This window comes from Pollachius pollachius, assembly GCF_949987615.1.
Source record: "Pollachius pollachius genome assembly, chromosome: 2".
NCBI classification, from domain to species: domain Eukaryota; kingdom Metazoa; phylum Chordata; class Actinopteri; order Gadiformes; family Gadidae; genus Pollachius; species Pollachius pollachius.
The window spans coordinates 43,292,955-43,314,625 of NC_136935.1; the positions used below are offsets into that span (position 1 = coordinate 43,292,955).

Below are 21,671 nucleotides of genomic sequence, written 5' to 3' on the forward strand. Positions count from 1 at the left end.
TGATTACAGATAAGTTACTCTGAAAGTGTGTTCAGTCTGAACGACTATATGACATAATTGCGACATAATTCGGTTATTTGAAGTCAGTCACTGAGTATCAATCATGTAGAGTTCTGCATCTTCTAGGCCCACCCGTGCCGCGTTGGACGTCAGTGGGTTTGCAGCATTCTCTCAGACGCCCCAGAGAACTGCCACGGCCGTGGTAGCGGCGTCGCAGTGTGTGCTGAAACGCCCCCCTCTGGACGGAGAGTACATCACCGTGACGGACTCATCGGGTAACCGGGTCTACCTGAGGCAGAAGGAGAACACAGGGAGGAAGGTAATTAGCTGCTAATTAGCCGCTGGTCACAGGTTACTATGGAAATGCTCCTTGGACCCAATTGGCAGGCCTGACGGAGACGCAGGCTAGTAGGTGACCTGTATCTTTGTCCTAATAGCTCACCGGTGCTCTTAAAGGAATAGTTCAGCAGTTTAGCACATTTGGCTTGATACCCACTTCTTAATATCCACGTAATAAAGGGATTCACCAAAATGTTGAGACCCTTTATTTTGTATGGAACGATCCATGGTTGACCCCCCCCCCCCCCCCCCCCCCCCCCCCCCATCACTTATATCGAGCCTGTGAAAATTGGCCACATATGAACTTTAAACACGTTGTTGAACATATGTATGTATGAATGTATGTATTATAGAGTTCACCTAGACTCTGAATAGCCACCCCGTCCCACCCCTCCTACTTATTGTATGTTGTTCATCCTGGCACTTAATGTACACACTTATTGTATGTCATACTTAGTTATAGTACTTAGTTGTGTTGCATCTTATCCTAGCTATCTTGTTGTATACGGGGAGTGGGTTAACCTAGCGATTGTTAGTGCTTTGCACTTGGTTTTATGAACATCCTTACTGTACCGACAGCGATATATTGTTTCACCTTCTTATGACAAATGTACTTATTGTAAGTCGCTTTGGATGAAAGCGTATGCTAAATGTAAATGTATTGCAATATCTTCTGTTGGCTTACCCATGATGCCTCTGGTTGGTTCAGCTGGCAGATCCCAGGAGAGCTCTACACTTGGACGGTTCGTTGGGCCTGCTCTCAGAACCCTTTGACGTGCTGAGGGAGCAGGTGGCAGAGAGGGTGAGTCACCGGCTGCTTTATCATTCACCACCTCCCATATTTACAAGGCATGAAATCTTTATTCACAACAAACAGTCTTACATAAACAATACTGATGTAACCCATGAAGTGTCCCTTAAAGGTGACATATTATACCGACGGGTTAGAATGTGATTAGCCGTTGCAAGACGTTTTGAAGTCAGCCTCTTCTGACATCACAAGTGTGCGTGATAGATGAGCAACGTTGGCTTCAGTCCGCTGGGTAGGCTGGTAGACTGATCTATACAGCATATCTAGGTGGACACGCCCAATTGTGATGTCAGAAGAGGCAGATTTTCAAAACGGCTTGTAACAGCTAATCAAACTCACACCTGCCGGTATAATATGTCACCTTTTAAAATGCTAATTTAAATTACCTCCAAAATAAAACATGCCTTGAACGATTTATTGTAAATCACTGAACATTGGTTGAGTTGTAATTTCTAAGTGGTGCTTTATGATGTCATTGTGATCATTTTGATTACAGCAACATCAGCAGGCTGTGGAGGAATCTCTACGCCTGTCGGAGATGCTCGCTCGGTAAAGCCCTCCCTCCCACCACACCCACCTCTCTCAGACACATGAGACCAACATCTGAAGGTGTTGCAGATTCTTCATGTCCATTGTTGTTGTGCACAGCGGTGTGACGGAGCAGTTTGGCGAGTTTGGTGGCCCAGAGGTGGAGGAGGAGGAAGAGGAAGATAATGAGGATGAGGAAGGGCGACGTTCTCGACTCTGGGTGGACAGGTTCTCTCCCCACCACTACACAGAGCTGCTCAGTGATGACGTGAGTTCATCCATGGCCTGTCTTATCTTATTTATATCATAAGGTCTTTCTTTGTATGTATGATACGGCGAAGGACCCGAATATTGTTTTAAAACTTGAACCGAAACATGAAACCCATTGATACTGGCCGAAGTTTGCATTGATGGGTGTTTTGTGTAATTTATTTGGTGTATGTGTGTTTCTGTATAGTTTACCAACCGCTGTTTGCTGAAGTGGTTGAAACTCTGGGACACGGTTGTGTTTGGGAGAGAGAGGAAGGTGCGCCCTCCCCAGGTTGACAGGCAGGCCCCGGCCCCGGCCCAGGCCAAGAACCCGTATCAGAACAAGTTCAAACCCAATCAAGCGGCTGAGAACGCCAACTTCAAAACCTTCAAAACCAAGAGTCAGATAACTGAAGAGATTCTTGAGGCGGAGCTGGACAATCATAAACGGCCCAAGTTCAAGGTACACACTTGTAAAATGCTTAAAAGTCAAGGTATACACACGTCAATTGTAACAGGGTTATAGTTTAAGGTATGCACTCGTTAACATGTTTACACTTGTTAACATGTTTACAGTTCAAGGCAAGCAGTCAATATACTTAGTTAAAGGTATACACTCGTTAACTTGCTTACAGTTCATTGCAAGGCAGACCCTTGTTAATATACTTTCAGTTAAAGGTATGAACTCGTTAACATGCCTATGGACTGGATCAACACAGGTGTTGCTCATAACACTAATATCTATCTATCTATGTGCTTCTTCGATGTACTAGGGCACAGGAAATAGACTCAACTGTTGAAGATAAACCCCATTGACCTTTTTCACAGCTTTCATTGCAGGGTAAACATAGCAGGCTAAACATAATGTCAATGTTGTCCCCTGATATTTACATTGAGGGTCACAACACTGTGTATGAAATCCCTTCCCTACGGCTCATAATCCCACACAACCCTAAAAGATTGTCTGCGACATCAGGACAATTGATTGTGACTTCCTTCAGTATTTATCAAATTCTCTCTATTTCTCTCTCCTACTTGTAGGTGGCAATGTTGTCTGGCCCTCCAGGCTTAGGGAAGACCACCCTGGCTCATGTCATCGCAAAGCATGCTGGGTATAACGTGGTAGAAATCAATGCCAGGTAAGTCGATGAACATTGCTACACAATAGGTTTGTGTAGTTCAGGTTTCTCAAACAACTACACAAATGGTGTCCTTTTTTAAATGTCTTTCCTTTTCACGATAGTGACGACCGTAGCGCCGAGGTGTTCCAGAGACGCATCGACACGGCAACGCAGATGAAGTCGGTGCTGGGGACCAATCAGAGACCTAACTGCCTCATTATCGACGAGATCGACGGTGCGCCCACGGTACGTCACAAGAGCCTCTTAAGGCTTAGTTATGGTTCCACGTTGAAGCAACGCAAGGGGGTTTACAGGCCCATTATGTCCTTGCGGACCCTCTTTGCCTTAACCGCAAGGTCCTGACATGCGCCTCCCAAAATTTGTAATCTTGCGACGCAGCAGCAAGGGCTGTGATTGGTCTGCTAACGTAAACCCGACGTGTCGAAGCGCCTGCGTGTTCATTGCGTGGCGTCAACGTGGAACCATATCTAAGCCTTTAGACCAGTACAAATTACACCTGAACCAAGATTTTTTCAGTTAAGACGGATGGTGTTCCTCACCGGCTCCTCTCTGGTTGTCTGTCTTCTTCAACAGGCCGCCATCAACATCCTGTTGGCCACTCTGAACAGAAAAGACGGACACGGGGGAGAGGAAGGCGGAGAAACTACAAAGAAGAAGAAGAAGAAGGAGGGCGTCCTCCTTCGACCAATCATCTGCATCTGTAACGACCTGTAAGAGTTGTTGGAAATGTTGTCCATGCAGGGAATTGTAGTTTTTGGAAATTGCTTATATGGCTAATGTGGATGAATAGGGAGGCTTTCTATAAAACATTATCATCTGATTGGTTGTCTTTCCTGTCAGCTATGTTCCAGCTCTCAGGCCTTTGAGGCTGCAAGCCTTCCTATTGGCCTTCCCCCAGACACAGCCCACCCGCCTGACACAGAGGCTATCAGAGGTACACTCACCTACACGCAATACAAAAAACAATTACTAATCCTGGTTACATGTGTGTGGCTCTTATAGCTGTGTGTTGTGTGGGTACTTGTGGTTTGTGTTGGTTCATGTTATTGTGTCGGTTGTGTACATCTGTATCTGATAGCTGTGATTTGTTTACATGCGTGTTCTGATAGCTATTTGTTGTGGGTACACGTTATTTCCGATGGATGTGTGTTATCAAGGCAAGGCACCGCAAAATTATTTATATGGCGCTTTTCATACACGAGGCAGACTCAAAGTGCTTCACATTGAAACACATTGAAACAACAAATAGATAATATCATAGCTGTGTGTGTGGGTACACTTTTGTTCTGATAGCTGTATGCTGTTCTGATAGCTGTGTGTTGGTCTGATAGCTGTGTGTTGGTCTTATAGCTGTGTGTTGGTCTTATAGCTGTGTGTTGGTCTTATAGCTGTGTGTTAGTCTGATTATAGCTGTGTGTTGGTCTTATAACTGTGTGTTGGTCTGATGGCTGTGTGTTGGTCTGATAGCTGTGTGTTGGTCTTATAGCTGTGTGTTGGTCTTATAGCTGTGTGTTGGTCTGATGGCTGTGTGTTGGTCTGATAGCTGTGTGTTGGTCTGATAGCTGTGTGTTCTGATGGCTGGGTGTTGTTTACATTTGTGTTGTTCTGATGGCAGTGTGTTGTCTACATGCCTGTTGTTTACATGTGTGTTGTTCTGATGGCAGTGTGTTGTCTACATGCCTGTTGTTTATGCTGTGTGTTGTTCTGATGGAAGTGTGTTGTCTACATGCCTGTTGTTTATGCTGTGTGTTGTTCTGATGGCAGTGTATTGTCTACATGCCTGTTGTTTATGCTGTGTGTTGTTCTGATGGCAGTGTGTTGTCTAAATGCCTGTTGTTTATGCTGTGTGTTGTTCTGATGGCAGTGTGTTGTCTACATGCCTGTTGTTTATGCTGTGTGTTGTGGGCAGATCTCCCGGGTGCAGGGGATGAAGGCGGACACGGGGACCCTGATGGCCCTGTGTGAGAAGACGGACAACGACATCCGCTCCTGTATCAACACCCTGCAGGTGTGTGTGTGTGTGTGTGTGCGTGTGTGTGCGCGCAACTATTTTTGTCCTTGTATTTCATGTGGACTTAAATCAATTGTTTGAATGTGTGTTTAGTTCCTCCACGGTCGAGGTCAGAGGATGGTGGACACTAGGACGGTGCAGAGTGTTGCTGTGGGGCAGAAGGACCAGAACAAGGGCCTGTTCCATCTCTGGCAGGAGACCTTCCAGCTGCCCCGATTGAAGAGGTACATTAGCCAGTGGGGTGGGTTCAACGCCCGGCCTCAAAGTTAGAGCCACATAGTCTACCTACCTATAGAGCCACATAGTCTACCTACCTACATACCTATAGGCCTCCTTGTGTCAGATGCCTGACCCCACGTTGTGAGATGCTTGGGTTCAAAGTGTCTGGGAATTGACTTGATATGAATAATACTTTATACCTGAGAGGACAAGTGTGAACCAATAGACCTGGTAGTCGTCCTGCATTTCCACTGCAAACTTATGTAGAGTGTGGAAAATACGTTTACACACACACACACACACACACACACACACACACACACACACACACACACACACACACACACACACACACACACACACACTGTTGCAGCAAGACACTGACCGCTCTCGGTCCGGCTTGTTGCAAGGGGAAATGGCCTCAGGCATTGCTCCACTGCCATATATGGGTAGTGAAATGATGGGGTCAATGGGCAAGCATGGGAACTGAGAAGGACTAATTTCCTCGCTGATTAGGTGCAGATAAAACATGTTTTAACAACAATAGCAGTGCCATGAATCAGGGAGTACCCTTGTCAGGATACTGTAAATCTCTTCCTGTCCCAGGCGGAAGGGAGGTGCAGGACATAAAAATGATTTAGTTTTTAGGTCATACCGCTAGACTTGGGCTTGCTTGAGACATAATAAGACCCATATGGACAGACCATAATACTCCTAGTGGCCCCGAGTGGTAACTGAGTCAGGCGCCCTATGGCACGTCCTGCCCCTTGATCTGCCCGCCGTGTCCCGGCTGACCCCGTGTTGTTGTGCTGGTGTTCAGGAAGCGTGTCGGACCCGGGTTTGACGAGGGTCTGGGCGAAGGAGGCGGAGCTCAGAGATTCCAACACATCCTCTTCCTAGCCCAGTCCAGCGGGGAGTACGACAAGGTCTCTCAGGTAACTGGACACGCGTCGCAGTTGCCATGAGGGCTTGTGTACAGGGAATGTGGCACGAACACATACAATTGTGGCAGGAAGTGAAAGGTTAAAGTAAAGAAAAGAGTTATTAATCCCAGCCAGGGACAGAAATGTAGTTAGTCTTTTTGCTGACGGAAAGATGAGATTGGAATGAATGAAATGTTAAAACATAACACACACGCACAGTTGTGAAGAAAATACTTAGAATATTCCACGTATTCTGGAAAATGATTGCTTCATGAATGCATCATCAAAGATGTGTTGCGCGCCACGCATATGTTCAAAACCTGACTCCTCTGTTCTCTTTTTGCAGGGACTGTACGACAACTATCTCTCCATGCGCACGCGGGACCCCAACATGCACCTGGTGTGTGAGGGGCTCCAGTGGCTGTCCTTCTCCGACCAGCTCAACCAAACCATCATGCACGGCCAGAACTTCTCCCTCATGAGATACCTCCCCTTCCTGTCCGTCACCTTCCACTTCCTGTTCGCCCACGCCCACGTCCCCCGCCTCAGCTACCCCCACAGTCAGCACGATGTACGACACGCGCACACGCAACGCAAACACAAGGCAACACACAAAATAACAAAGCTAGTTCATGTAAGCGAAAGGTTGTGTGATTTCCGGTCTTTCCCTCCCCAGGCCTCCACGCGTCTCCAGACCAACAGGAACGCTCTGTCCACCATGATGGCCGACATCCCCCCGACTGTCCGCAGCAGGATCAGTGAGCTGAGCCTCAGCGCCGACATCCTCACCCTCCTGCTGGACATCCTCTGCCCCAAGCTGCGTCCTGTACGCCGAACACCCACACCCGACCCACTGGCTGGCTCATTCTGCATTTACATTTACTTTTATATTCAGTCCGTTAGCACATGGGTTTAAACCAGGGGTGCCCAAATTCTTCCCAGTGGAGGGCCAAAATTTAATCGGGGGGAGGCTCGTGTGCCAAAATTAAAATTGTTCAGTATATAAAGTTAAATATGGGTATACATAGCATCCGTGTGCAAAATCAACACTATCACAAGGTCATTTTCAAAAAATTTATGACCCTGTTTATTGTGCTTCACACTAATGTTAAAAAAAATCATAAATCCATCTTCTTTCAATTAGAAATATAATTGAAGCACTATGAAATATTTGAAGACAGACATGGGACATTACTAGGCCTTGGGCCTGTATCTTCAAATACAAAGACATTTTTTTAGTGCAATAAGCAAAGTAACACAGGACAAAACAATTGGCGTTTGTCTGTGTGCCGCTGCCTATTAACACGCTCCGTCCTTGCATCCTCTCACTCACTCGCTGTCACATCAGATTGGATGTGAACAGGATAGGAGCTCAACAGCGCCACCCTACCATCAATGTATCACAATGTTATCCTATGTTCAGGAATGGAAATGCACCAATAAATAATATTCAATGAGAGCGAGCGCAGATTCCGAGAGCTGATGGCGGAAAACAATAATATATACAGTGGGTAAGGCGCGGGCCAAATGAAATCGGGCCCCAAATTGGGCAGCCCTGGTTTAAACACACGGGTACAAATAAAGTTGAGGAAAAACTCCTAAAATCAGTATAGTGATTAATGTGTCCCACTGCAAGGTTCTTGGTTTGAATCAATATTTGCAGCATACATGTAGGAATCCTCTAGGAAGATGCCCTCACCCCTACCTGCTTTGTGCAGTTCATTGATGACCTGTGTCTTAAGACAATTTGCCTGTTCACCTTTGCTCAGAGTCTGCTAATTGATCAGAGGTAACCCTTGTTACTCCTTTATAAATCCCTTTACCCTCTTACACTTCCAACTCCTCGCTGCTTTACTTGTAGACCATGTCGAAATGCGATGTCCCCGGCTCTTCTGGTGTTGCTCACGGTGCTACGTTCTCTTCCAGGTCAACCCTCAGCTGTTCAGCACCAGAGAGAAGGAACAGATGAGGGATCTGATCGACACCATGCTGGCCTACAACCTCTCCTACCGGCAGGACCGCACCCCGGAGGGACAGTACACCTACATCCTGGAGCCGTGAGTGGACACCGACACGCACGCACACACTTTCTGTGAGCAGATGTGGGATTCTGGGGTTGATGAGGTCAAGGCTTGTTTTTCTTTTCACGTTTGGTTGATTTGAGGCTCTATGCGGGCTTACAGAGTAATCCCCTCAACACCTGGTGTGTGTTTGTTTGAGGAGGGGATGGCTGGGGCAGGGGGAGGTGGCAATCGGCACATCAATCACCAGCTAGGGGCTATTGTTGGACCAGTTGGACGGGGAAGACTGGTGGGGCTGAGATGAGACGCATGGGGATCGCCGTCGTGGGACTACCAGGGTTGGAAGAGAGGCAGGACAACATCTGAACCAGCAGTTGCTCCACATCAGCACAGACCAAGAAGAGGAACCACCCAGAGAGGAGGGGAGCGGGCAGGAGGAACATCCGTCCAGAAGGGGTGTAGCGATTGACGCCCGATCTTCAACGACGCAAACAGAAGATTGGCGCTTTCCTCCGGTCTTCGGCTTCCGGTGTCCGGTTTCTGAAATTGTTGTCGTCACCCGACCAGCCCAGCCTAGCCTAGCTTGGCCTATCACGCTGAGCCATGCTGGGCCAGGCCGGGGAGCGGCGTCAGGCCCAGAGCGGCTCCATCCTGCAGGCCCGCTGTGACAGCGTGCTGGTCACCAACGACTGGTGCCTGCCCCTGGCCGTGGCGCTGCTGCTACTGCTGCTGCTGTACGCCTTCGTCTACCTGCCCTCGCTGGCCCGCCACAACGCCACCCTCTGACGCTAGCCCTGTGGGACACTGAGCCTTTGTTGTTGTTGTTGTTGTTGTTGTTGTTATGGTTGCCATTAGCACACCTCGACTTGCCCACTCACTGCAAAATGCAGGCGCAAAAGCGGGATATTCAAAGTGAAGAGTGCTGTTATTTATTATTTTTTTATTTTTCATAATTTTTTCTATGTGCACCAACTTTTTTTCTTTGATCTTAATCCACCCTTAACTCACTTAAAAGGCATGATGGAAGTCCAATGATAATAATCCTATCGGTATGTATTCTATGTATGGAAAAATACTCTTTTTGGCTATTTGCCATAAAGATGCTTAATACATCAACAACAAATATGACTTCATGTTTCGCGTTGGACATTACGTGGGTGAATGGGATGAGTTCAGATGGGATCTGGCGTAAGAGGATTATGGTATTAAGAAAGAGACAGATTCTAAATCTAAATCTGGGCATCAAAAAAAGGGGACTTTCCATTTCCATCACATTCAACTGACATAGTGCACGTGTTGTCCTGCTTTCAATCACCTTTTTCTCGTGTGTGTGCGTGCGCATGTGCAGACGTGTGGATGAGGCAGTGAAGTTCCCAGGTCTGCCTCCCAGGCGCCAGCTCACATACCAGGCCAAACAAACGATCAGCAGAGAGATGGAGCAGGAGAAAATGAGGAGAGCCGAGCATCTGATGATGCTGAGGAACCCTTCAGCGGTTAGATTGATCTGGCTTTATCCATCCCCACACATTCACATACAAAGAAATTGTACACTGTGTAATTGTAATTGTATTCCTACAAATACAATCCAATATTTTCCATGAAGCCATATTGATGTTTCTATGTGTGCAACGCAGACGGAGGCGCCCAAAGAGAAAGCGAAGAGCACCAGTGATCCCAAGCCCAAAAAGAACCACCAACAGAGGCTTGAAACCATCGTCCGACAGACCACGGTGGAGATCAGGGTGAGACACGCGCATCCATGCCTCGACTCATTCCGTTTTACAGGGGGTGGTTCGAAGGTGTTTGGTCTGAACCAACTCCCCTCACTGCCTGTAGCTGTAGGGGCAGGACCGCGACAGTAGGGGGAGTCAGAGAGGAGTCACCGCAGTGAATCACGGTTCAGGTGTACATGGATTTGCTTTGGGCTCAAACTAATTCACCAGATTTCTCTCTCTCTCACGCACTCACTCACTCACTCACTCACACGGTTATCGATATTCAATGAATACCCATTCACTATTAATAAATGTGTTGAATGACTAACTGATCACATCCACAAAGCTGGTGCGAGGCCTTTGAGCTCAGATGAGATTTAGTGAGGAGGTGAGCAGGGTCGCACAATATATTGACTCGATATCGATTATGCTAAATACCATTGCGCAACATCCAACAAAATACTTTGCGATTAAAGTATACCATATTCCGGAGATGTCGCGGAGCGATGCGTCCGTTTGCTGTGTGGCGTAGTGGTGTTCGATTAAGAACCTGCTTGAAACCGCTACATAATCCAAGTTTCAAATACTCACGCAAGTCTGCGTACCATGTGACGTGTGTGCATGCAAGTGTGTGCAAGTGAGACACATTCACTATCAGGTGTGGACCGTCTCAGAGCAGGTCTGGCTCACGTTGTGATCCGATGAGCTAGACCACCGCGGGGTGGTCCGGCCTGCGTTCTGATTGGACTGCATCGGTGTGTGTGTGTGTGTGTGGACAGCCATCTGGGCAAAGTGTGGGCAGACAGCTGCCCACGGCTGCTCGAAGCCCGCCAGAATTCTGGCAGACACTCTGGGTGATCACGTCTTCAGTTCCCATTGTCACCGATCAGATGCTCAGAGCGTAAATTTCTGTTGACTATCTAATAAAAAAATATCGACGTTCAAACTGTATAAATCTCAATGGATATGTGGAGGGGTTTTTTTTATGCATCACCACAGCAGCGCTATAATAATGCTGTACATTTGACCTTCAATTGTTAATGCCGGGTAGTTTCTGACGAGCAAGTCAATTTTGTAAAATTTGGTAAAAATCTGCCTACCGTTTCAGGCGGTTTAACTTGGAAGTTAATTAAGAATTTTGGGGGAAAGGGAACTGCAGCCACAGGGTTCGTATTGTCAGGTGCAGGGGTCAGACCTGCGTTCGGATCCGGCACATCAGATCAGTAAAGTGTGGTTGACATGCTAGTCCTCTGTACCCATCATCCCTAACCTCCACCATGGAGTTGAGGGGTAAAGCGCCCCACGCCTTCTGAAGGCTGCACACCCGTCTCGTTGGGCACTGTCGCCGACTCTCATTTCTTGTTTATTGTTGTAAACATCTATTTATTTCTTACGTGTCCTGTTCTGTAGATATTGTTTTTATACTGCACAACATGTCCTTATCTGTAGACTTATTTACTTGTTCATGTTGAACCAGTCCATTATGAGTATGAACGTGCTAAACCCTCGTGTTTTAAGAAGTTTTATGATTCTATTTTGATCCATATTCCTGTAACATTTGTGTTTTCACATCAATTAAGAATAACAAAACTAGTATCAACATCGCAATATTCATGAAAGATATGGCAGTATCGTATTCCGTCAATATGGGGCCCCCCTAGAGGTGGGCTGGCGTCAACGCGGCCAGTGGTGTGAGTGGAGAACAGGGGGGGCCGTGTTCTGGGCTTCCTCCTGCCCGCTCCACTTCTCGCTAATGGAGGCTCACACTGCCCCCAGAGAGCAGGGTAATGAGAAGCTAGTCCACACTCCTCCCTAATGCCCAAGCTTTCTGGAACCGGGCTAATGACATGTGTGCGTGTGTGTGTGTGTGTGTGTAGATTGTGCACACATGCAAACCTTGAATAACTTCCAATTGACCTTGCTGCCACGACCTAGAGTTTTGTGTGGTTTCTGATTAAAGTTGTGTGTGTGTGTGTGTGTGTGTGTGTGTGTGTGTGTGTGTGTGTGTGTGTGTGTGTGTGTGTGTGTGTGTGTGTGTGTGTGTGTGTGTGTGTGTTGCAGCCGGAGGTGGATTTCTTTGGTCGAGCTGTAGCCCCCAAACCCCAGAAAGTCCTGACCTCAGAGACAGGTACTGGTTCTTTCTGTCTGTTATTAATATATACATACAATGGCTACATGCAATGATGTTATTAGTCTCATATTCATATCCTTATCTCCATGATTGTAACCGGAAGTGTAAATTCCTTGAAGGGCTTCTAATGTTAATCTAAGTCGGTTATCAAGAAAATAACAATATTCTGACATTAAATGTGGGATCTGTACTCCCAAGTAGAAGTGATAGCATTTGTATTTACAGTATGACAATATGTTTCATTACATGGTTATGTACCACTATATAGCTCTTTGAGCAGTCTTTTGTAGTCTCTTTTTTTATATTATATATTTTTCATTATACTTTATACAATACCGGCCTAGCCAGACTCTTGTTCGACTAGGCCTCTTCCTGCGGGGCTAAAATTTGCATTTCCATTAAAACAGGGATACCTGGCTGAAGGTGTGTCTTAAACCGATGACGCACTTGTCTTGAGGCGATGACGCAAAAACACGCACACTTATTGTAGCCTGTTTAGTTTTAATTGTATAGCCTTCCGTAAAATGCAATTGACTCTTTAAGAGATATTTAAGAGACATTTTATATATTTGGTTTGTTTCAGACAGATGGTACACCGTCTGTCTGAAACAAATATCAAAGATTGATATCCACCATGAGGATTCTGTTTGACTAGCAAAAAGCATATTCCCCCTTTTTGGCTTCCTAATCTCAATAGCTCAATAGTGCAATCTCAACCGCCGATTTATTTCAGATAAACTTGTTTGCACATTGGACAATGTTTCACACATATTTCGCCGAGTGCACCCGATGTCCTTCATATTAGGAAATATCCGGGTTGAATATCAGTATCAGGGATCTGATAGTGTGAAATATCCAGTCTATACACAAACTAATCTGAAAGACATCTGTCTTATTTTGACAAGCCATTTTTGTTTTGCAAGCGAAGATTGTCGAACTAAAATAGAAGGGTTAGGGTTGGGCAATCTTAAACTTCTTACACCTTTAAACAGGCATATATATAGTCATGGGATCATAGGAATAATAACAAATCAAGCTGTTTTGAACTCTAGGCATACTCTGACCACAGGGCAATGCATCTCAACTAAATATAGTAACATAGTCTGAAGACTGTTAGTGTTGAGTTTTGATAACATTTTAACGTATCCAAATCGGCTCATCAAATCTGAATCCTATCAAATCTTTTGAAATTAGTTTTTGTGGATTTTATAGATAGTTTTTTCCTTCAATGAAATCACAAACCCTGCTCCAGTTGACAATTTAGGGGCTGTTCAAAACGTTTCTAGTACTAATAGAGATCCGATAAGGAATTTGTTAGACTCTGAGCCTGACGAATCCCGATATATTTGACAAACTGGGGGTTAGCGGACGGGGGGGTTAGCAGAACCCCACTGAGGGGAAGGCCGGGGGAGAGTGAAGCCCCAGGAGAGGTGGACGCCTGTGTTGTGCGTGACGCCTGTGTTGTGCGTGACGCCTGTGTTGTGCGTGACGCCTGTGTTGTGTGTGACGCCTGTGTTGTGCGTGCAGTGGGGAAGAGCGTGGAGCAGTCTATGGGGACGGCGGTCGGCAACAGCCACGTGTGGTTCCGCTTCAACGAGGGCGTCTCCAATGCCGTCCGAAGAAACGTGTTCATCAGAGAGCTGCTCTGACGACCGTCCCTGGACCGGCGGCGTTCGCACACCAGCCCGTGACGTTCTCCACGGCAAAGATTGTGTAAATGTATATAAAAATGTGGGTTTGGAAGTTAATGCTTTTATTCAAATAACGAAAAATCCCATTCAGTTCAAAACAGTGTTTATTTTGATTGACAGTACAAACAGCCAATAAAAACCTTGATTGATAACATCGCTCAGTGGGTCCATAACTACACAAACGTCTAGAAAGCTACGCACCGCTCTACACTCACACATACAGCCAGGTCGTCCGCCAGTCCTCAGCATAAATTAAAAAAGCATTCGTGGGAGTCCAAATAAATATTTATAATAATCATAGCAGTGTAAGAGAATGAGGAAGTGCATCGTGAAAGTGTGTGTGTGTGTGGGGGGGAGGGGGGTCTTTAGGTGTGCATCCGTGATTATATTTGCGTGCATCTGCATCGGCCCTTAGAGGATCACACACTTTCCCTTCTCCACCCAGGGGTTGGCCCTCATCAGCTCCGGGTTCAGAAATGGATCGTCACACACACAGCCCTCAATCCACTTCACAAGCCTGAAACGCACACACACACACATATTGGCCCGTTAGCACAGAAGCAGTAGTGTGTGTGTTTTTCTGTACGTGTGTGTGTGGGAGAAATAAACTCACTCTGTGACAGTGATTGAGGACTTTTCTCTATTGATTGCCAGCTGATACTGAAGACTCTCCACCTCCCTCTTCATCTGTGGTACGTCTAACTCGTCCATGGTGCCTGTTTTCAAAACATTCAAACATTCATCACAGGCAAATTTCAAATAAGTAAATGTCAGTGTAGTTATCCCAGTAGTTGCATTGCCTCAACGCCCGGCTGTATCAATGTAATATCACTGACATGCAAGACATGCATTCATATAAACTATAATTGCATGTGAAAGCCTTGCATATGTGTTTTAACACACACAATTCAAGGTCGTTCGTTAAAACAATTTTTTTTAATCCAGAATAAGGAAGATGTCTATATTGACGATCCGTTTCCCGTCTCGGCACCTTGCTCGCAGAGTGGAGCGATGTGGTGCGACGGCAAACCGGTCCGATAGTTTATTATTAGAGGCCGAATAGAAGGTTTCTCGCCCACTCATTTGTCTAATGGATCGAAGTAGGTCGCGGATGCTCACCGGAGGTGGTAACAGCTGGAGGGGCGCTGGAAACGCCACTATAATATTGGCATACGAGAGCGTGGGTTTCGAATGCCAATATTATACTGGCGTTTCCAGCCCCTCCAGCTGTTTGCAGTGAAACCCGTAGGCCGTAAAGAATCATAACCACAACAGCTGCAATATATATGGGTCGAGTGCTCTGCATCGTTCGTCAAACAAATGATTGCATATACCGTATTTACAAGCGCCGTCTACAGAACAATTTTAACACGGGCCTGTCGCGTTTGACTGGCAGTACTGATGTCCCATAAACACCGCCTAGCCCCTTAGTGTTGAATCTATAACATCGACACGGTCATTTTTACTTGGCGGAAATAGAGCTAAAGATCTGCTTCCATAGTATTTTTAGAAATAGCCTTTACGTAATTTAGATTGCGCGTTTACCGTTAGGCCTGTAGGCAAGTAGTCCGCTGTTCTGCGCCGCTCGATTTTCCCGTCAGCCGAGTGATGGAGGACAAAATCTGGGACACTAGCGAGTGAGCAGACTAAAGGGATTGTGTACAATCTCGTTTCCGTGGGATTTTCCGCTCTACACTCGTACACTATCGCTGGGCAGTGCAGGAGGTCCTAGTTGTCTGGCTGTAGGCACTCCCTTGCGCTCGTCTTTTGTAGCGACTGGAGGGGGGAGGCGCAGGGCGGCAACTGGAGCCGGGTTGGTTTGTTAGTCAAACGAGTGCTCGGTCCCTGGCGCACCTTTATGGAAATCTTTTGAGTGAGTTTCTATGGATATCCATTGGGCTTGGAGGCAGGAAGCATTCAAATGAGGTCATGTCCCAAAAGACCCAGAGAACTCACGAGCTTTTCCCGGCGACCGATAAGTTGCGGCTTCTGTTCAACCCAAACGTGAGTTATTCTAGGTGCCGCAATGCAATTGTAATTACCAGTAAGCAGGTCTTTCAGTGTAGACAATTGAAGAATATATACAACAGCACAAGCTTATGTTAATTTTTTTTATTGGCATGACATTCGTATTTGACATGACATTCGTACATTCGTATATTTGTACATTAGAAGTGTTGTCTTTCACCTCCTGAAAATTCTAGTTGTGCAGATGACTACAAGATCAGGATGCGATTTTGAGGAAGCACTGAGGTGGTCTGGTACGACCATAATGTGTACGCTCATTAAGAGGGGACGACAATATGTCAGTTCCCTTTATCATGCTCAGTGAATTCTTTCGAACAGCCCATCTTGGAGGTCTTCCACACTGCCATCACCAAGTGTTGCTTGGTTCTCTCCCAGCGTTTAATCTGAAGGAAGAGGGATCATTAAAATAGATGGAAATAGCAGTTCAAGAGAAGCAAACTGGTTAGGATCGAGCCTCAGGTAAATTGTAGAATCAAGGGCTGCGTCAGCAGCGCTCATACGAGGTGTCAGAAATAAAGAGTTTGTCATCAAGGGCTACATATGAGGTATGACAGTACATGCATTAACTTACTATAGTAAGCCAACACCAGTCTTGAGGTGGTGGTGAATATTGGATCTGCCTCTCCTTCCCAGTACAAGCATATTTGTCTGCAAGGCTGCGGAAAGGGAACCAGGATGTGAATTAAAAGGCTACTCTGTGACATAAACGTGCACCAGTAGTGATGGATAAAGCCTCAGAAATTAAAACAGAGCATTGTGCTATTGACTAGCCATCACACAAGGTGTCAGTAATTAAGGTGGTCATCAGTGGCTACAAATTATGAGATACACATCACTTTAAGTAGCTTACCTGAGTCAAACAGCACTGATCCAAACTACAGCCAGCTGAGGGAAAGTGAAATGGGATTAGTTCACCAAAAATCTTTGAACAGAAGATAATGAGTTTATAGGAGCCTCAGAATATAGAAAGAATCACTGGAGCCAATACTAGCTCTCATACGAGGTGTCAGAAATAAAGAGTTTGTCATCAAGGGCTACCTATGAGGTATGACAGTAAATGCCCCAACTTACTAGACTCAGACATCAAGTATTGAGGTGTTGGCGAATAGTGGATCTGCTTCTCCTTCCAGGCACAAGTGCAGTCGTCTCCTGAAAGGGAATCGGGATGTGAACCAAAAGGCTATTCTGTGACAACATGAGCATCACCCCTTCAACCACCGCATGTGCAGCGGCGATGGATAAAGCCTCAGAAATTAAAACAGAGCATTGTGCTATTGACTAGCCATCATACGAGTCGTCAGCAATAAAAGGTTGTCATCAGTGGCTACAAATTATGGTATTCACATTATCACTTTGATTAACTTACCGGAGTCAAACCGCACAGGGCCAAACTACAGCCACTAGAAGTCTGGCTCCCAGTTAGACATCAAGCAGCTATCCTTGAGAAGTCTGAGGGAAAAGTGAAATGGAATTAGTTCACTAAAAGCTGTGAACAGAAGATAGTGTGCTTATGGGAGCCTCAGAATAAAGACAGAATCACCGGAGCTATTACTAGCTCTCATACGAGGTGTCAGAAATAAAAGGTTTGTCATCAAGGGCTAGAAATGGCATTCACATGAAGAACCTTTAAAATAAACTTACTAGAACTAGGCTTCAGGCCATGGTGGCCACCCGGCTGGTTGCTGCTACACCTCCAGTTGGACCCACGGAGCAGGCCCTGGGAAATCTGAGGTACAACAAATCTCATCAGGATGAGCCCATAAAGCTTTGATTTGCCAAGGCAGTCTGTGTTATGAATATGAGCCTCAGAAGAAAATCAGAATCACAGGAGCTATTACTAGCTCTCATACGAGGTGTCAGAAATATAGAGTTTGTCATCAAGGGCTACATATGATGTGTGGCAGTACATGCAGCAACTTACTAGAGTAATAGATCATGTCTTGAGGTGGTGAATATGGGATCTGCTTCTCCTTCCCTGTACAAGCATAGTCGTCTGCAGAAGGGAACCAGTACGTGATCAAAAGGCTATTCTGTGACAGCATATGCACCAGTGGTGATGGATAAAGCCTCAGGAATTAAAACAGAGCATTGTGCTATTGACTAGCCATCATACAAGGTGTCAGCAATAAAAGGTTGTCATCAGCGGCTACAAATTATGGTATTCACGTCACTTTAATTAACTTACCGGAGTCCATCAGCACAGATCTAAACTACAGCCAGCAGAAGTCCTGGACCCGGTTCAACTCCTGCGGCGGTTCTTGAAAAGGCTGAGGGAAAAGTGAAATGGGATTAGTTCACAAAAAAGCTTTGAGCTGATGATACTGTGCTTACAGGGGCCTCAGCATATAGACAGAATCACCGGAGCTATTACTAGCTCTCATACGAGGTGTCAGAAATAAAAAGTTTGTCATCAAGGGCTACATATGATGTGTGGCAGTACATGCAGCAACTTACTAGAGTAATAGATCATGTCTTGAGGTGGTGAATGTGGGATCTGCTTCTCCTTCCCTGTACAAGTGTTGTCTGTGAAAGGATACCAGGTTGTTAACCAAACTGCCATTCTAGGACATGTGTATAAGTGGTGATGATAAAGCCTCAGAAATTAAAACAGAGCATTGTGCTATTGACTAGCCATCATACGAGATGTCAGTGATAAAAAGGTGGTCATCAGCGGCTACATCCGATTGTCAAAAGATGTCACAACACTAGCATGACCTTACCAAATTACACCACCACCAACTGCAGTCTGGAGGTTGTGCTACCTCTTCAACTTTAGCTCACAGAGCCAATGCGAATGCTGTGGAAGATGTAAAACAGGATAAGGGCAAGTTCATCCAGAAAACTGTTAAAAAAGTACACTTGTGATACCAAGAGCCTCAGAAGAAAATCAGAATCACGGGAGCCATTACTAGCTCTCATACGAGGTGTCAGAAATATAGAGTTTGTCATCAAGGGCTACAAATGGTATCCACATGAAGAACCTTTAAAATAAACTCACTAGAACTATTCTGAAGTTTATGGCAGCCACCCAGCGCTACACCACCAGTTTGACCAATGAAGGAGTGCCGGGAAATCTGAGGAAGAAGTACAATTCTGATCAGGATGCGAACCATAAAGCTTTGATTTGCAAGGATAAGCGGTGTTACGGATACGAGCCTCAGAGTATAGACAGAATCACTGGAGCTATTACTAGCTCTCATACGAGGTGTCAGAAATATGGAGTTTGTCATCAAGGGCTAACAATTATGGTAAAACAGTACATGCATTCACTTACTCGAATAAGACACCACAAGTCTCGAGGTGGTGAATATGGGATCTGCTTCTCCTTCCTAGTACAACCAGTGTAGTCTTCTGCTGAAAGGAAACCAGGATGTGAATAAGAGGCTATTCTGTGACATGTGCAACAGTGGTGATGGATAAAGCCTCAGAAATTAAAACAGAGCATTGTGCTATTGACTAGCCATCAAACAAGATGTCAGTAATAAAGGTGGTCCTCATTGGCTAAATGAGACAGTCACAAAATGTCACAATACTAGCATGAACTTACCAAAATACAACACCAGCTGCAGTCTGGAGGTTTTGCTACCTCTTCCAGTTTAGCTCACAGAGCAGTCAATGTGAATGCTGTGGAAGATGTAAAACAGGATAAGGGCAAGTTCAACTAGAAATCTTTCTAACAGGTATACTTGTGATGCTGAGAGCCTCAGAAGAAAATCAGAATCACAGGAGCTATTACTAGCTCTCATACGAGGTGTCAGAAATATAGAGTTTGTCATCAAGGGCTACAAATGGTATCCACATGAAGAACCTTTAAAATAAACTTACTAGAACTAGGCTGCTACACCTCCAGTTGGACCCATGGAGCAGTCCCAGGAATGCTGAGGAAGAAGTACAAATCTGATCAGGATTTGATTTGTGAACCGTAAAGCTTTGATTTGCAAAGACAGGATGTGTTATGGATTTGAGCCTCAGAATATAGACAGAATCACTAGAGCTATTACTAGCCCTCATACGAGGTGTCAGAAATAAAGAGTTTGTCATCAACGGCTAAATATGAGGTACTACAGTACACGTGTCAACTTACTAGAGTAAGACATCCAAGTCTTGAGGTGGTGGTGAATATGTGATCTGCTTCTCCTTCCCTGTACAACAAGCGTAGTCGTCTGCGAGGCTGCTGAAAGGGAACCAGTATGTGATCAAAAGGCTATTCTGTGACAACATATGCACCAGTGGTGATGATAAAGCCTCAGAAATTAAAACAGAGCATTGTGCTATTGACTAGCCATCATACGAGTTGTCAGCAATAAAAGATGGCTCATCAGTGGCTCCATATGAATATAGACATACGACGACGTTTGCCTCAACTTACCATTGTAAGTCATCAGCGTCTAGGAGGTCTAGCCGCTGAATCGCGTTTCGCTACCACATGCACTCTTCTGGAAGCCTATTGAAATGGTGGACATGCAAGATGTTAACCAAAACGCTTATATCTGACATTAAGAAGTGAAGCAGTGCCGATAAGGCCTCAGAAGAAAAATAGAATCACAGGAACTATATAGCTCTCATACGAGGTGTCAGAAATAAAAAGTTTGTAATCAATGGCTAGGCAAAGCACCGCAAGACGATGTCTTTCTGAGAAGGCCTACCTTGATTGGATGCAGTTTCCCCACGGACCCCGCCATTGCCATCGACCACCGACACGGCGCCCTGTGAACAATCAAAGTCCAAGAATTATGGATCAACTAGTTATACAAGCTGAACAAAACTTGCCGAGTCAACAGAAGTTAAATCGAGTTCTACTTAGAATGGTTTCCTTGAAAACATGCCACGTGTGCTACTATAGCATTTCAGTGGAAATATGGCGACCTAGTAACATCAAAAAGGAAATTTGCAATAGATGACAGAATCTAAACGTTATTACTGTCTGCAGCAGAGGTGCAATGAATCCTTAACCGCTTTCTACGTATTGCTGAACTCCACACGTGTTGGGCCTAATCTTAAAGATTGTGTCGCAGCCTATAATACGAGTCAGAAACTCACCATACTACTGGTCCCAAGCCTGCATACGAGCCTTCATAGACTACGTGGTATTTTGAAAAACAAAAGTGAAACATTATTTCACTTAATTGCGGTTTGAGTTCTACCAGTATCCTTCCAAACCACAAGACGATGCAACGAGGAGAAAGAGGATCCAGCGAGGTAGTGATTATATAGAAGACTCTTTCCGGGCTGATGACGTCGACACTTCCAATGAACCAATAGTCTTCGTCTATAGTCTGCAGAAAGTTTCGTGTTTTTTTTGCCGCTGTGTGAGAGAAAAACGATATAATACAACCTTTAGCAGCATTCAAACCATGACACGAACAGTGGTAATAGCACTAATGATAATAAAAATACTTTATATTATACATATAAAATCATTCATGGGAATAGAAAGCACATGGATTCGTAATTTATTTTACATTTATTTTCATCACAGCTGTACAGGAATGCATTATCACAGCAGAAACACAACCTACAACCCAACCATGGCACAACGTCCGTCACGGCACATCCAAAAACTCCACCATAAATATACAGGCTTAATTGGCTGACCTCAGCTCAATGCAATTATATTTGTCATTATTCACATTGGAACCAACGTTCTCTCATATAATATATCCTTATTTTCAAAGAGCATAAAAATACAAGTGAACTCTTGATTGGGATTAACACTGGTGGTAGTTTCACTGTCTGACCAGCGGGGGAGCCGAAGAGCGGAGCCGTCGCAAAATCAGCACTCGGGAGGTTTGTCACTGTCACGAAGGGCTCTTTAATAGAGGGTCAATGGTGTACCTATAAAAATAATTCTAAACCATATTTT

At 45.3% G+C, this 21,671-nt stretch overlaps 3 protein-coding genes and 1 long non-coding RNA gene across 6 annotated transcripts in view; 1 reads left to right on the top strand and 3 right to left on the bottom strand.

Moving 5' to 3' along the window:
• chtf18 (CTF18, chromosome transmission fidelity factor 18 homolog) overlaps nt 1-13,738 on the top strand; it is a gene marked incomplete at its 3' end in the record, with an annotated part of 14,883 nt that extends 1,145 nt beyond the window's left edge. Inside the window, exons 4-22 of the mRNA XM_079758512.1 lie at nt 127-319; nt 1,049-1,141; nt 1,647-1,699; nt 1,799-1,946; nt 2,136-2,390; nt 2,969-3,066; nt 3,171-3,294; nt 3,643-3,779; nt 3,910-4,003; nt 4,979-5,077; nt 5,174-5,304; nt 6,120-6,234; nt 6,569-6,793; nt 6,899-7,048; nt 8,149-8,279; nt 9,592-9,736; nt 9,878-9,985; nt 12,020-12,086; nt 13,617-13,738. Of these exons, the coding sequence (XP_079614638.1) occupies nt 127-319; nt 1,049-1,141; nt 1,647-1,699; nt 1,799-1,946; nt 2,136-2,390; nt 2,969-3,066; nt 3,171-3,294; nt 3,643-3,779; nt 3,910-4,003; nt 4,979-5,077; nt 5,174-5,304; nt 6,120-6,234; nt 6,569-6,793; nt 6,899-7,048; nt 8,149-8,279; nt 9,592-9,736; nt 9,878-9,985; nt 12,020-12,086; nt 13,617-13,738 (2,488 nt within the window). The remainder of the gene's footprint in view (nt 1-126; nt 320-1,048; nt 1,142-1,646; nt 1,700-1,798; nt 1,947-2,135; nt 2,391-2,968; nt 3,067-3,170; nt 3,295-3,642; nt 3,780-3,909; nt 4,004-4,978; nt 5,078-5,173; nt 5,305-6,119; nt 6,235-6,568; nt 6,794-6,898; nt 7,049-8,148; nt 8,280-9,591; nt 9,737-9,877; nt 9,986-12,019; nt 12,087-13,616) is intronic.
• Nucleotides 1-21,671, bottom strand: part of LOC307070832 (protein disulfide-isomerase) — a gene marked incomplete at its 5' end in the record, with an annotated part of 165,474 nt that overhangs the window by 3,675 nt on the left and 140,128 nt on the right. The gene's annotated exons all lie outside the window — the stretch shown is intronic.
• gng13a (guanine nucleotide binding protein (G protein), gamma 13a) lies at nt 13,916-15,556 on the bottom strand. Its single transcript, XM_079758513.1, has 3 exons — nt 15,326-15,556; nt 14,394-14,496; nt 13,916-14,297 (listed from the first exon to the last, which is right to left on the bottom strand). Exons 2-3 carry the CDS (start codon nt 14,489-14,491, stop codon nt 14,192-14,194), a joined length of 204 nt encoding a protein of 67 aa, XP_079614639.1. The 5' UTR covers nt 14,492-14,496; nt 15,326-15,556; the 3' UTR covers nt 13,916-14,191.
• LOC307071977 lies at nt 15,929-21,016 on the bottom strand. Of its 3 annotated transcripts, none has more exons than XR_013811651.1 (18): nt 20,849-21,016; nt 20,455-20,515; nt 20,178-20,252; nt 19,893-19,979; nt 19,634-19,686; nt 19,356-19,432; nt 19,083-19,159; nt 18,807-18,882; nt 18,529-18,605; nt 18,263-18,331; nt 17,994-18,075; nt 17,730-17,801; nt 17,450-17,534; nt 17,175-17,257; nt 16,880-16,957; nt 16,659-16,693; nt 16,380-16,464; nt 15,929-16,191 (listed from the first exon to the last, which is right to left on the bottom strand). It is a non-coding gene; the product is annotated as an uncharacterized lncRNA (long non-coding RNA). The 3 variants fall into 3 exon arrangements; XR_013811652.1 differs by having other exon boundaries at nt 19,893-19,982; XR_013811653.1 differs by having other exon boundaries at nt 19,083-19,162; nt 19,893-19,982.

Bases quoted from the DNA above. Each gene is read 5' to 3' on its own strand.
- gng13a (XM_079758513.1), bottom strand. From the start codon at position 14,491: ATGGACGAGTTAGACGTACCACAGATGAAGAGGGAGGTGGAGAGTCTT. The intron at 14,298-14,393 runs GTGAGTTTATTT...TGTGCGTTTCAG, and splicing joins TCCTCAATCACTGTCACAGA to GCTTGTGAAGTGGATTGAGG.